Source organism: Engystomops pustulosus, chromosome 5 (genome assembly GCF_040894005.1).
Source record: "Engystomops pustulosus chromosome 5, aEngPut4.maternal, whole genome shotgun sequence".
NCBI classification, from domain to species: Eukaryota; Metazoa; Chordata; class Amphibia; order Anura; family Leptodactylidae; genus Engystomops; species Engystomops pustulosus.
This window is the reverse complement of record NC_092415.1, coordinates 4,573,811-4,589,910: the sequence shown is the minus strand read 5'-3', so window position 1 is coordinate 4,589,910 and position 16,100 is coordinate 4,573,811. Positions and strand designations below refer to the sequence as shown.

Below are 16,100 nucleotides of genomic sequence, written 5' to 3'. Positions count from 1 at the left end.
GAGGGGGGCAGTGTGTATACAGGAGGGGGCAGTGTGTATACAGGAGGGGGGCAGTGTGTATACAGGAGGGGGCAGTGTGTATACAGGAGGGGGCAGTGTGTATACAGGAGGGGGGCAGTGTGTATACAGGAGGGGGCAGTGTGTATACAGGAGGGGGCAGTGTGTATACAGGAGGGGGGCAGTGTGTATACAGGAGGGGGGCAGTGTGTATACAGGAGGGAGGCAGTGTGTATACAGGAGGGGGGCAGTGTGTATACTGGAGGGGGGCAGTGTGTATACAGGAGGGGGCAGTGTGTATACAGGAGGGGGCAGTGTGTATACAGGAGGGGGCAGTGTGTATACAGGAGGGAGGCAGTGTGTATACAGGAGGGGGTCAGTGTGTATACAGGAGGGGGCAGTGTGTATACAGGAGGGGGGCAGTGTGTATACAGGAGGGGGCAGTGTGTATACAGGAGGGGGGCAGTATGTATACAGGAGGGGGCAGTGTGTATACAGGAGGGGGCAGTGTGTATACAGGAGGGAGGCAGTGTGTATACAGGAGGGGGTCAGTGTGTATACAGGAGGGGGGCAGTGTGTATACAGGAGGGGGGCAGTGTGTATACAGGAGGGGGCAGTGTGTATACAGGAGGGGGCAGTGTGTATACAGGAGGGGGGCAGTGTGTATACAGGAGGGGGCAGTGTGTATACAGGAGGGGGCAGTGTGTATACAGGAGGGGGGCAGTGTGTATACAGGAGGGGGGCAGTGTGTATACAGGAGGGGGCAGTGTGTATACAGGAGGGGGGCAGTGTGTATACAGGAGGGGGCAGTGTGTATACAGGAGGGGGCAGTGTGTATACAGGAGGGGGCAGTGTGTATACAGGAGGGGGGGCAGTGTGTATACAGGAGGGAGGCAGTGTGTATACAGGAGGGGGGGCAGTGTGTATACTGGAGGGGGGCAGTGTGTATACAGGAGGGGGCAGTGTGTATACAGGAGGGGGCAGTGTGTATACAGGAGGGAGGCAGTGTGTATACAGGAGGGGGCAGTGTGTATACAGGAGGGGGGGCAGTGTGTATACAGGAGGGGGCAGTGTGTATACAGGAGGGGGCAGTGTGTATACAGGAGGGAGGCAGTGTGTATACAGGAGGGGGCAGTGTGTATACAGGAGGGGGCAGTGTGTATTCAGGAGGGGGGCAGTGTGTATACAGGAGGGGGCAGTGTGATACAGGAGGGGGCAGTGTGTATACAGGAGGGGGCAGTGTGTATACAGGAGGGGGCAGTGTGTATACAGGAGGGGGCAGTGTGTATACAGGAGGGGGCAGTGTGTATACAGGAGGGGGCAGTGTGTATACAGGAGGGGCAGTGTGTATACAGGAGGGGGGCAGTGTGTATACAGGAGGGGGGCAGTGTGTATACAGGAGGGGGCAGTGTGTATACAGGAGGGGGCAGTGTGTATACAGGAGGGGGCAGTGTGTATACAGGAGGGGGGCAGTGTGTATACAGGAGGAGGGGAGGCAGTGTGTATACAGGAGGGGGCAGTGTGTATACAGGAGGGGGCAGTGTGTATACAGGAGGGGGCAGTGTGTATACAGGAGGGGGGGGCAGTGTGTATACAGTATACAGGAGGGGGTATACAGGAGGGGGCAGTGTGTATACATGAGGGGGGCAGTGTGTATACAGGAGGGGGGCAGTGTGTATACAGGAGGGGGGCAGTGTGTATACAGGAGGGGGCAGTGTGTATACAGGAGGGGGCAGTGTGTATACAGGAGGGGGCAGTGTGTATACAGGAGGGGGGCAGTGTGTATACAGGAGGGGGCAGTGTGTATACAGGAGGGGGCAGTGTGTATACAGGAGGGGGGCAGTGTGTATACAGGAGGGGGCAGTGTGTATACAGGAGGGGGCAGTGTGTATACAGGAGGGGGCAGTGTGTATACAGGAGGGGGGGCAGTGTGTATACAGGAGGGGGGCAGTGTGTATACAGGAGGGGGCAGTGTGTATACAGGAGGGGGGCAGTGTGTATAAAGGAGGGGGGCAGTGTGTATACAGGAGGAGGGGGGGCAGTGTGTATACAGGAGGAGGAGGGGGGCAGTGTGTATACAGGAGGGGGCAGTGTGTATACAGGAGGGGGGCAGTGTGTATACAGGAGGGGGGGCAGTGTGTATACAGGAGGGGGGGCAGTGTGTATACAGGAGGGGGGCAGTGTGTATACAGGAGGGGGCAGTGTGTATACAGGAGGGGGGCAGTGTGTATACAGGAGGGGGCAGTGTGTATACAGGAGGGGGCAGTGTGTATACAGGAGGGGCCGTGTGTATACAGGAGGGGGGCAGTGTGTATACAGGAGGGGGGCAGTGTGTATACAGGAGGGGGCAGTGTGTATACAGGAGGGGGGCAGTGTGTATACAGGAGGGGGGGCAGTGTGTATACAGGAGGGGGGCAGTGTGTATACAGGAGGGGGGCAGTGTGTATACAGGAGGGGGGCAGTGTGTATACAGGAGGGGGCAGTGTGTATACAGGAGGGGGGCAGTGTGTATACAGGAGGGGGGCAGTGTGTATACAGGAGGGGGGCAGTGTGTATACAGGAGGGGGGCAGTGTGTATACAGGAGGGGGGCAGTGTGTATACAGGAGGGGGGCAGTGTGTATACAGGAGGGGGGCAGTGTGTATACAGGAGGGGGGGCAGTGTGTATACAGGAGGGGGGCAGTGTGTATACAGGAGGGGGCAGTGTGTATACAGGAGGGGGCAGTGTGTATACAGGAGGGGGCAGTGTGTATACAGGAGGGGAGGCAGTGTGTATACAGGAGGAGGAGGGGGGCAGTGTGTATACAGGAGGGGGGCAGTGTGTATACAGGAGGAGGAGGGGGGCAGTGTGTATACAGGAGGGGGCAGTGTGTATACAGGAGGGGGGGCAGTGTGTATACAGGAGGGGGGGCAGTGTGTATACAGGAGGGGGGCAGTGTGTATACAGGAGGGGGGCAGTGTGTATACAGGAGGGGGGGCAGTGTGTATACAGGAGGGGGGGCAGTGTGTATACAGGAGGGGGGCAGTGTGTATACAGGAGGGGGGCAGTGTGTATACAGGAGGGGGCAGTGTGTATACAGGAGGGGGCAGTGTGTATACAGGAGGGAGGGGGCAGTGTGTATACAGGAGGGGGCAGTGTGTATACAGGAGGGAGGCAGTGTGTATACAGGAGGGGGGGGCAGTGTGTATACAGGAGGGGGCAGTGTGTATACAGGAGGGGGGCAGTGTGTATACAGGAGGGGGCAGTGTGTATACAGGAGGGGGGCAGTGTGTATACAGGAGGGGGCAGTGTGTATACAGGAGGGGGCAGTGTGTATACAGGAGGGAGGCAGTGTGTATACAGGAGGGGGTCAGTGTGTATACAGGAGGGGGGCAGTGTGTATACAGGAGGGGGGCAGTGTGTATACAGGAGGGGGCAGTGTGTATACAGGAGGGGGGCAGTATGTATACAGGAGGGGGCAGTGTGTATACAGGAGGGGGCAGTGTGTATACAGGAGGGAGGCAGTGTGTATACAGGAGGGGGTCAGTGTGTATACAGGAGGGGGGCAGTGTGTATACAGGAGGGGGGCAGTGTGTATACAGGAGGGGGCAGTGTGTATACAGGAGGGGGCAGTGTGTATACAGGAGGGGGGCAGTGTGTATACAGGAGGGGGCAGTGTGTATACAGGAGGGGGCAGTGTGTATACAGGAGGGGGGCAGTGTGTATACAGGAGGGGGCAGTGTGTATACAGGAGGGGGCAGTGTGTATACAGGAGGGGGGCAGTGTGTATACAGGAGGGGGCAGTGTGTATACAGGAGGGGGCAGTGTGTATACAGGAGGGGGCAGTGTGTATACAGGAGGGGGCAGTGTGTATACAGGAGGGGGGCAGTGTGTATACAGGAGGGGGGGCAGTGTGTATACAGGAGGGGGGGCAGTGTGTATACAGGAGGGAGGCAGTGTGTATACAGGAGGGGGGCAGTGTGTATACAGGAGGGGGGGCAGTGTGTATACAGGAGGGGGCATTGTGTATACAGGAGGGGGCAGTGTGTATACAGGAGGGGGCAGTGTGTATACAGGAGGGAGGCAGTGTGTATACAGGAGGGGGCAGTGTGTATACAGGAGGGGGCAGTGTGTATACAGGAGGGGGGCAGTGTGTATACAGGAGGGGGCAGTGTGTATACAGGAGGGGGCAGTGTGTATACAGGAGGGAGGCAGTGTGTATACAGGAGGGGGCAGTGTGTATACAGGAGGGGGCAGTGTGTATACAGGAGGGGGGCAGTGTGTATACAGGAGGGGGGCAGTGTGTATACAGGAGGGGGCAGTGTGTATACAGGAGGGGGGCAGTGTGTATACAGGAGGGGGCAGTGTGTATACAGGAGGGGGCAGTGTGTATACAGGAGGGGGGCAGTGTGTATACAGGAGGGGGCAGTGTGTATACAGGAGGGGGCAGTGTGTATACAGGAGGGGGGCAGTGTGTATACAGGAGGGGGGCAGTGTGTATACAGGAGGGGGGCAGTGTGTATACAGGAGGGGGCAGTGTGTATACAGGAGGGGGCAGTGTGTATACAGGAGGGGGGCAGTGTGTATACAGGAGGAGGGGAGGCAGTGTGTATACAGGAGGGGGCAGTGTGTATACAGGAGGGGGCAGTGTGTATACAGGAGGGGGGCAGTGTGTATACAGGAGGGGGCAGTGTGTATACAGGAGGGGGGGCAGTGTGTATACAGGAGGGGGCAGTGTGTATACAGGAGGGGGCAGTGTGTATACATGAGGGGGGCAGTGTGTATACAGGAGGGGGGCAGTGTGTATACAGGAGGGGGGCAGTGTGTATACAGGAGGGGGCAGTGTGTATACAGGAGGGGGCAGTGTGTATACAGGAGGGGGCAGTGTGTATACAGGAGGGGGGCAGTGTGTATACAGGAGGGGGCAGTGTGTATACAGGAGGGGGCAGTGTGTATACAGGAGGGGGGCAGTGTGTATACAGGAGGGGGCAGTGTGTATACAGGAGGGGGCAGTGTGTATACAGGAGGGGGCAGTGTGTATACAGGAGGGGGCAGTGTGTATACAGGAGGGGGGCAGTGTGTATACAGGAGGGGGCAGTGTGTATACAGGAGGGGGCAGTGTGTATACAGGAGGGGGGCAGTGTGTATACAGGAGGGGGCAGTGTGTATACAGGAGGGGGCAGTGTGTATACAGGAGGGGGGCAGTGTGTATACAGGAGGGGGCAGTGTGTATACAGGAGGGGGCAGTGTGTATACAGGAGGGGGCAGTGTGTATACAGGAGGGGGGCAGTGTGTATACAGGAGGGGGGGCAGTGTGTATACAGGAGGGGGGGCAGTGTGTATACAGGAGGGAGGCAGTGTGTATACAGGAGGGGGGGCAGTGTGTATACAGGAGGGGGGGCAGTATGTATACAGGAGGGGGCATTGTGTATACAGGAGGGGGCAGTGTGTATACAGGAGGGGGCAGTGTGTATACAGGAGGGGGCAGTGTGTATACAGGAGGGGGCAGTGTGTATACAGGAGGGGGCAGTGTGTATACAGGAGGGGGCAGTGTGTATACAGGAGGGGGGGCAGTGTGTATACAGGAGGGGGCAGTGTGTATACAGGAGGGGGCAGTGTGTATACAGGAGGGAGGCAGTGTGTATACAGGAGGGGGCAGTGTGTATACAGGAGGGGGCAGTGTGTATACAGGAGGGGGGCAGTGTGTATACAGGAGGGGGGCAGTGTGTATACAGGAGGGGGGCAGTGTGTATACAGGAGGGGGCAGTGTGTATACAGGAGGGGGGCAGTGTGTATACAGGAGGGGGCAGTGTGTATACAGGAGGGGGCAGTGTGTATACAGGAGGGGGGCAGTGTGTATACAGGAGGGGGCAGTGTGTATACAGGAGGGGGCAGTGTGTATACAGGAGGGGGGCAGTGTGTATACAGGAGGGGGGCAGTGTGTATACAGGAGGGGGGCAGTGTGTATACAGGAGGGGGCAGTGTGTATACAGGAGGGGGCAGTGTGTATACAGGAGGGGGGCAGTGTGTATACAGGAGGAGGGGAGGCAGTGTGTATACAGGAGGGGGCAGTGTGTATACAGGAGGGGGCAGTGTGTATACAGGAGGGGGGCAGTGTGTATACAGGAGGGGGCAGTGTGTATACAGGAGGGGGGGCAGTGTGTATACAGGAGGGGGCAGTGTGTATACAGGAGGGGGCAGTGTGTATACATGAGGGGGGCAGTGTGTATACAGGAGGGGGGCAGTGTGTATACAGGAGGGGGGCAGTGTGTATACAGGAGGGGGCAGTGTGTATACAGGAGGGGGCAGTGTGTATACAGGAGGGGGGCAGTGTGTATACAGGAGGGGGCAGTGTGTATACAGGAGGGGGCAGTGTGTATACAGGAGGGGGGCAGTGTGTATACAGGAGGGGGCAGTGTGTATACAGGAGGGGGCAGTGTGTATACAGGAGGGGGCAGTGTGTATACAGGAGGAGGGGGGCAGTGTGTATACAGGAGGGGGCAGTGTGTATACAGGAGGGGGGGGCAGTGTGTATACAGGAGGGGGTCAGTGTGTATACAGGAGGGGGGTCAGTGTGTATACAGGAGGGGGGGCAGTGTGTATACAGGAGGGGGGCAGTGTGTATACAGGAGGGGGGGCAGTGTGTATACAGGAGGGGGGGCAGTGTGTATACAGGAGGGGGCAGTGTGTATACAGGAGGGGGGCAGTGTGTATACAGGAGGGGGCAGTGTGTATACAGGAGGGGGCAGTGTGTATACAGGAGGGGGCAGTGTGTATACAGGAGGGGGGCAGTGTGTATACAGGAGGGGGGCAGTGTGTATACAGGAGGGGGCAGTGTGTATACAGGAGGGGGCAGTGTGTATACAGGAGGGGGCAGTGTGTATACAGGAGGGGGGCAGTGTGTATACAGGAGGGGGCAGTGTGTATACAGGAGGGGGCAGTGTGTATACAGGAGGGGGCAGTGTGTATACAGGAGGGGGGCAGTGTGTATACAGGAGGGGGGCAGTGTCATACCTCCCAACATTTGTGAAAAGGAAAGAGGGACAAAATGGCGGCACGCCAGGTGGAGAATTTTGGTCACTAAGAACTATGACTATATACTGCCTTGGTATATAGGGAGGGATCTTCTCAGACTATTGTAATTATTGAGACTATTATTATTATGGAGATTATTATTATTATTATTGAGATGATTATTATTATTTTTACTATTATTAATAATCATCTCCATAATAATAAAAATAATAAAATTTATAATAATAATAATAATAATAATAGTCTCAATAATTACAATAATAATCTCTGAGAAGTTCCCTCTCTATATATCAGTGCATTAGTCTGTGTCACAGTGTAACAGTGGCAGATAACATGTCTTACTTACCAGAAATCCTCAGCTCTGTATCACTGGGCTTATAGCTCAGTTAGTTAAGGCTCCTGTCTATGGTGCAGAGGGTCCCAGGTTCGAATCTCAGCCTGGCCAAAACTTTATGTAATTTAATTATATAAAGAGCTTGTGTCTGGGGAAGACCTGGAGACCATATATGGACAGATGCTGATCTGACCTGATGACGTGGTCCCTGCTCTCTCCACTAAGCCGACACTTCTCTGAAAAGGATTCCCTCCCGATGTCTGCTCTGGGGAACCCTAGGAGATGCAGTGACCATATATGGACAGATGCTGATCTGACCTGATGACGTGGTCCCTGCTCTCTCCGCTAAGCCGACACTTCTCTGAAAAGGATTCCCTGCCCGATGTCTGCTCTGGGGAACCCTAGGAGATGCAGTGACCATATATGGACAGATGCTGATCTGACCTGATGACGTGGTCCCTGCTCTCCGCTAAGCCGACACTTCTCTGAAAAGGATTCCCTGCCCGATGTCTGCTCTGGGGAACCCTAGGAGATGCAGTGACCATATATGGACAGATGCTGATCTGACCTGATGACGTGGTCCCTGCTCTCCGCTAAGCCGACACTTCTCTGAAAAGGATTCCCTGCCCGATGTCTGCTCTGGGGAACCCTAGGAGATGCAGTGACCATATATGGACAGATGCTGATCTGACCTGATGACGTGGTCCCTGCTCTCCGCTAAGCCGACACTTCTCTGAAAAGGATTCCCTCCCGATGTCTGCTCTGGGGAACCCTAGGAGATGCAGTGACCATATATGGACAGATGCTGATCTGACCTGATGACGTGGTCCCTGCTCTCCGCTAAGCCGACACTTCTCTGAAAAGGATTCCCTCCCGATGTCTGCTCTGGGGAAGCCTAGGAGATGCAGAGACCATATATGGACAGATGCTGATCTGACCTGATGACATGGTCCCTGCTCTCTCCACTAAGCCGACACTTCTCTGAAAAGGATTCCCTCCCGATGTCTGTAGAAGCCATTCTGTACTGTGAGTTCAGACTTTCAAAGTATTTACTATGGGGACACAGCGCCGGGACACAGCGGGACCTGGGGGGAGAATCCGTGACAATATCATAGCTGCCCGTGACGCGGGGCAGAGGTACGAAAAACGGGAAAGTCCCGTCAAAATTGGGACGGTTGGGAGCTATGCAGTGTGTATACAGGAGGGGGGCAGTGTGTATACAGGAGGGGGGCAGTGTGTATACAGGAGGGGGCAGTGTGTATACAGGAGGAGGAGGGGCAGTGTGTATACAGGGGGAGGGGAGGAATGTGTACACGGGGATGGGGGGCAGTGTGACTAATGGAGGGCGGCCCATAAAGGGGCCCACTAGGGCTCTGTCGCCCAGGGGCCCACTAAAACCTGGAGCCGGCCCTGGGTATTGGACTAAGTACATTACATAAAGCACAGGTACAATCGGTAGCTACTCTCCCTTAAACCAACTGTTTTCTTAAGAAAGGTGTCCTGTCCTGTAATCCACTCCTGGCACCAAGACCCAGGTGACAATCATATACTGTGCATATATCAAATTCAATACAGTAAAGCTGCTGTCTTGCGGTTTTATCCTAGCATGCAACCTGCATTTCTTTCTGCCAGTATAAGGTCCAGGGGATTATCCAACCAGCACCTTTGTACAATATAACAAGGCATTCTATTGTTTGCAATAATTAATACAATTTCCCTCAGGCAGATAGCACAGTCGCAATACCAAATAGAGCCAGTAGACTGCAGTGTTGCTAATGGGAGGACAACTCACATTTAAAACACTTTTTAAACTTTATAGCCGGCGCAGGGAGGTACGTGCTCGGAGCTTACCGTGCGCGCGACCGTGCGAGCGGCTACATAGGAAGTGAATGAGAGCCGCACGCATGGTAAGCGCCGAGCACGTACCTGCCTGCGCCGGCTATAAAGTTTAAAAAGTTTTTTTTAAACCGCGATACCACGGTTTAAAACACTAACAAAAATAAGCTCCGGCACCAGCTCAGCCTGAGCTCACCCTGAGCTGGTGCCTGGTATTTCCATCAGAAACCTGCCACTACAAGTGGTAGGTTTCCTTTAAAGAAGACCTGTCAGCCTAAAAAAACGGACTTTAGTAATCAGCCCCTAGCGGTCCAGTGTATTCATGAGGAGGTAGTGACTGCCGCATGATGCCTGGCAGTCACCGCCGGTCTATGGTGTGGAAGGGGAGGTCGAGAAAAACGGGCGCAGAGGCTTTAGTAAATCTTGGCCTCTGAATCTGCACCAGAACACGACTTGACCCAAAACCATGAGTGATGGTGGAAACCTCACACTAGACCTCGGCAGCTCGGATGCCTCTCCTCTTCCTCCAGAATCTGGGACCTGATTTCCAAACCAAATGGAAAATTTACTTTAATCTGAAAACACTTTGGACATTGAGAACAGTCCAGTTCTTGTTCTCCTCGGCCCAGGTAAAAGGCTTGTGGCGTTTACTGGTAAGGAGTGGATGACACATGGATGCGACACTAAGGGTGATGTCACACATGGCGTTTTTAGGCCGTTTTTAGTTTTTGTCTGTTTTCCGAATTTGCGCAATTAAAAATGGACAAAAACGCATGCGTTTTTAAAAAACGGATGCGTTTTTTAACGCACACGCTTTTTACGATCTGAAAACGAACTAATCTAAAAATGACCCAAAAACTGCCTAAAAACGCGTGTCACCACCCTTATAGCCCATGTCCTAGATGCGTGCAGCGACTCCTGCAGCATCCACTCTTTGTGAATCCTTTTCTTAACAATCCTCCAGTTCTCCTCGTGTTTGTGCACCTTTTTCCACCATGCTTTTTTCTTCCACTCATTTTCCCGTTAATATGCCTGGATACAGCGCTGTGTGAACAACTCCTTTAGCAATGACCTTTTGTGGCTTCTCCTTGTGGAGTGTTCAGTCTTCTGAACATCTGTCAAGTCAGCAGATTTTGATTGTGTTGCCTACTGAACCAGACTAGGGTGCGGTCACGAGTACCACTACTGCTGCGTTTACAAACACACATTTTTAGGGTGCGTTTCCACGTTCAGTATTTCAGATGCAGTTTTCATTGTTCAAACCAGTAGTGGAGAGAAAGGAGGAGGAGCAGCACCTTTCCATGATGTGATATCACTTATTATCATCCACACCTGCTTTTGGCTTTTAAAACTGCATCTGAAAAACTGAACATGTGACCGCACCCTTAGCCTGGTTCAGTAGGTGACACAATCATGGGGAAGATGGCTGACTTGACAGATGTCCAGGAGGCAGTCGCTGACACTACACAAGGAGGGGAAGCCACAAAAGGTCATTGCTAAAGGAGTTGTTCACACAGCGCTGTATGCAGGCATATAAATGGGAAGGTGAGTGAAAGTATAAAGTGTCCCTGAGGCCGCGTTCACACATGGAAACGCATTAAAACAGCCGAGGAGCGGTGATTAGTCTAATTACATTACTGTTAACATTTGCGTTCACAAAACGCAATGTAAAAACGATGTTAATGCATCCACTAACATTGCATTGACAAATGTAAACAGTAATGTAAATCAGCAAATCATCTCAGCTGTTGTAATGCGTTTAATTAAAACGCGCAACATGCAAAGTATGAACGCGCCCTAAGGGTGATGTCACACATGGCATTTTTAGTCCGTTTTTGGTCCGTTTTTCCCAATTATCTTAATAGATAAACAGTTTGTAAGCAGCCAAATGCATTGAAAATGGCCGAAAACGGATGTTTAAAAACGGACCAAAAAAGCCATCTGTGGCATCACCCTGAGGCTGCTGTCACACGATTGCGTTTTCATTCCGTTTTGAAACAGTATAAAAAAACACTGCGGTCCACGGCCAATCGCATACGAGTTTGTATTCTAATGCATCTGTTTGGCATTTAGCACCGGGTTTATACAGTACCTGGTACCTGGTGCTAATTGCCTAATTGCACTTGCGTTTGAATACAAACTCATATGCGACCGTGTGTGATTTCATTCTGTTTCAAAACGAAATGAAAACGCTATCGTGTGACAGCAACTTCAGGGGGCAACCCCGCGTGCTCAGATGCCCATTCCAGGAATGGATTAGGCTAGCGGCACACATGGCGTTTTGAACTCGTTTTTGGGCTCTTTTCAAGCCGTCCGTTAAAAACCGCTTGCGTTTTTGACCGGTTCTACTTATTATCATAATCAAAACGGGTCAAAAACGCATGCGTTTAATGGACTGCTTAAAAACGGGTTCAAAACGCCACATGTGCCGCCGGCCTTAAAAGTAGGAGGAGGCTTCAAAATCTGCATCTGAAAAACGGAATGTGTGGACGCAGCCTCAGGGTCCATGGAAAACCCTCAGGAAGCCTGTGCAGGTTTTGGGTTAATGATTCGAATTTCCTGAGATAATGGGGCACATTCACTAAGAATGTGGGAGACTGCACTATAAATTCTCTGTCCGGCGCCACACGTAGCGCTTTGTCTGCGCTTGCAAACGCAGACAAAAGTCGCAGACAAATTAACGCAAAACACCGGCGGTTCGTTCCCGATCGCAGGCGTATCCATAGAAACGCCGATGCGATCGGGCCGTGGCCCGCCCCGGTGGGCGCGACTTTGTTTGCGTTTGCAAGCGCAGACAAAGCGCTACGTGTGGCGCCGGCCTCTGCCCGTGTATAACACTCAGTGCGACACATTCACCAAGATCGTGCGCCAGAAAACTTCCCTGCACTGACCCCACAGAGTTCACCAACTTTTTTGTGTTGCACCTTTAAAAGAATAGAGCAGCTGCGCCACAAAAGGGTCACGTGCGACACTTATCTGACGCGGACGCTTCTTATACCTGTGCACGACGTTTACACTACAAAGAACCTGCAAAGTCCAACAGAAAACGGGCGCAAAACCCTTAGGGTGAAGACACACATGGCGTTTTTGGGCCGTTTTTACTAAGTGCGTTTTCAGATCGTTAAAAACGCATGCGTTTTTGTCCGTTTTTCATTGCGCAATTTCAGAAAAAAAGGACAAAAACGCATGCGTTTTCAAAAAACGCATGCGTTTTTAAAAAACGGATGCGTTTTTTACCGCATGCGTTTTTAACGATCTGAAAACGCACTTAGTAAAAACGGCCCAAAAACGGCCCAAAAATGCCAAGTGTGTCTTCACCCTTAGGCAATGAGCCCCATGACTTTTGGGATTTCCTTGGCTGTAGCCAATAATCATCAACATCAACAGAAATAAAGACTTGAGAAAGTTCCCTCAAAATTATTTGATAGTATGAGATGAACACTATGGGGGTCATTTATTAAGGGCCCGATTCGCGTTTTCCCGACGTGTTACCCGAATATTTCCGTTTTGCGCCGCTTGTACTTAAATTGCCCCGGGATTTTGGCGCACGCGATCGGATTGTGGCGCATCGGCGCTGGCATGCGCGCGACGGAAATCGGGGGGCGTGGCCGAACGAAAACCCGACGTATTCGGAAAAACCGCCGCATTTAAAAACCGAAAATGTGTCGCATAAGGACCGCTTACCTTCACCTGGTCCAGCTCGGTGCATTCCGGCGCGATGAGTTTACTTTCAGCGCAGCAGCGCCACCTGGTGGACGGCGGAAGAACTACCTTATTAAATCCCGGCCGGACCCGAATCCAGAGCGGAGAAGCCGCCGCTGGAACGCGAATGGACCGGGTAAGTAAATTTGCCCCTATATGGCAGTATATATTAGAGCACTGAGTTACAGTATTATTAGTGCACTGGATGGCAGCATTAATATTAGTGCACTTCATTGCAGTTTTATTAGTGCACTGTGTGGCGGTATTATTAGGTATGTATAGATCAGGCACAGTATGGCGGTATGTATAGATCAGGTAAAGTATGGCAGTATGTATAGATCAGGTACAGTATGGCGGTATGTATAGATCAGGTACAGTATGGCGGTATGTATAGATCAGGTACAGTATGGCGGTATGTATAGATCAGGCACAGTATGGTGGTATGTATAGATGAGGCACAGTATGGTGGTATGTATAGATCAGGTACAGTATGGCGGTATGTATAGGTGAGGCACAGTATGGTGGTATGTATAGATGAGGCACAGTATGGCGGTATGTATAGATGAGGCACAGTATGGCGGTATGTATAGATGAGGCACAGTATGGCGGTATGTATAGATGAGGCACAGTATGGCGGTATGTATAGATAAGGCACAGTATGGCGGTATGTATAGATAAGGCACAGTATGGCGGTATGTATAGATGAGGCACAGTATGGCGGTATGTATAGATCAGGCACAGTATGGCGGTATGTATAGATCAGGTAAAGTATGGCGGTATGTATAGATCAGGTACAGTATGGCGGTATGTATAGATCAGGTACAGTATGGCGGTATGTATAGATCAGGTACAGTATGGCGGTATGTATAGATCAGGCACAGTATGGTGGTATGTATAGATGAGGCACAGTATGGTGGTATGTATAGATCAGGTACAGTATGGCGGTATGTATAGGTGAGGCACAGTATGGTGGTATGTATAGATGAGGCACAGTATGGCGGTATGTATAGATGAGGCACAGTATGGCGGTATGTATAGATGAGGCACAGTATGGCGGTATGTATAGATGAGGCACAGTATGGCGGTATGTATAGATAAGGCACAGTATGGCGGTATGTATAGATAAGGCACAGTATGGCGGTATGTATAGATGAGGCACAGTATGGCGGTATGTATAGATCAGGCACACTATGGCGGTATGTATAGATGAGGCACACTATGGCGGTATGTATGGATCAGGCACAGTATGGCGGTATGTATAGATCAGGCACAGTATGGCGGTATGTATAGATCAGGCACAGTATGGCGGTATGTATAGATCAGGCACAGTATGGCGGTATGTATAGATCAGGCACAGTATGGTGGTATGTACAGATCAGGCACAGTATGGCGGTATGTATAGACCAGGCACAGTATGGCGGTATGTACAGATCAGGCACAGTATGGCGGTATGTATAGATCAGGCACAGCATGGCGGTATGTATAGATCAGGCACAGTATGGCGGTATGTATAGATCAGGCACAGTATGGCGGTATGTATAGATCAGGCACAGTATGGCGGTATGTATAGATCAGGCAGCTGCCATATACCACCATATAATAATAATTCAGAGGATGAGTCACTTACCTCCGGGAAGTATTTACAGGCAGCGCGGTCTCCTATATATTTGGGGGTCCCCAGGAGGGGCAGCGGGGCAGGACCCGGGGGCAGAAACTTATATTTCTTGTCTTTCCTCCAGAAAGTGAGAAGGAAGAGGAGGGAGAGGAGGAAGGAGACGACCACCGAGAAGACGGGGAGGACACTCATCATCCTGGAGAGAGGAGGAGGCAACATTGTATCAGCTCTGCAGAACATCGCACCCTCTACATACTGATACATAGTAATAATATCCTGCAGAACATCACTCCCTCTACATAATGATACATAGTAATAATATCCTGCAGAACATCGCTCCCTCTACATACTGATACATAGTAATAATATCCTGCAGAACATCGCTCCCTCTACATACTGATACATAGTAATCATATCCTGCAGAACATCGCTCCCTCTACATACTGATACATAGTAATCATATCCTGCAGAACATCGCTCCCTCTACATACTGATTAGAGATGAGCGAACACTAAAATGCTCGGGTACTCGTTATTCGAGACGAACTTTTCCCGATGCTCGAGTGCTCGTTTCGAGTAACGAGCCCCATTGAAGTCAATGGGAGACCCGAGCATTTTTCAAGGGGACCAAGGCTCTGCACAGGGAAGCTTGGCCAAACACCTGGGAACCTCAGAAAAGGATGGAAACACCACGGAAATGGACAGGAAACAGCAGGGGCAGCATGCATGGATGCCTCTGAGGCTGCTTAATCGCACCATTATGCCAAAATTATGGGCAACAGCATGGCCATGACAGAGTGACAGAATGAAGCTAGATAGCATCTAAAACATCCAATAATTGACCCTGACACTATAGGGGACGGCATGCAGAGGCAGCGGCAGCAGGCTAGAGAGTGTCATGGCGACATACCCTAAATGGACTCAGGCTTCAAACCAATGGGTGGCAGAGAGGAACCAAAGGAGGTGAGCAAGAAGCGCTCAAATAATATCGGTACATGATAAAAGTTTGCCAGTATATTTTGGGGATTACACAGCAGGGTGGTGACAAAGTTAACAACTTTGATGTGGAATCCATGAAAACAACCCAAATTTCTGCCTGACACACCTCGTTTGATAAAGGGACGATGTATGGAGGCAGCTATATGGACGACTTTTGGAGGTAGCAATGGAGACAACGTGTGGAGGCTGCTATGGAGACAATTTAATTTGGATAGTGCCTGTATGTGGCAGTCCCAAACATTTTTCAAACCAGAGGAGCAGGTAGGTGGCCCTCCAGTAAAATGGGATAGATTGAGTGCCTGTATGTGGCAGTCCCAAAAATGTTTCAAACCAGAGGAGCAGGTAGGTGGCCCTCCAGTAAAATGGAATAGATTGAGTGCCTGTATGTGGCAGTCCCAAAAATTGTTCAAACCAGAGGAGCAGGTAGGTGGCCCTGCAGTAAAATGGAATAGATTGAGTGCCTGTATGTGGCAGTCCCAAAAATTGTTCAAACCAGAGGAGCAGGTAGGTGGCCCTGCAGTAAAATGGAATAGATTGAGTGCCTGTATGTGGCAGTCCCAAAAATTGTTCAAACCAGAGGAGCAGGTAGGTGGCCCTGCAGTAA

The 16,100-nt window shown here is 51.5% G+C and overlaps 1 protein-coding gene across 1 annotated transcript in view; it reads right to left on the bottom strand.

Moving 5' to 3' along the window:
* LOC140132376 (cytochrome P450 2C20-like) overlaps positions 1-14,691 on the bottom strand; it is a 59,994-nt gene extending 45,303 nt beyond the window's left edge. The window contains exon 1 of the mRNA XM_072151065.1: positions 14,511-14,691. Within this exon, the coding sequence (XP_072007166.1) occupies positions 14,511-14,690 (180 nt within the window). The 5' untranslated portion in view covers position 14,691. The remainder of the gene's footprint in view (positions 1-14,510) is intronic.
* Between the last annotated feature and the right edge of the window lie 1,409 nt (positions 14,692-16,100).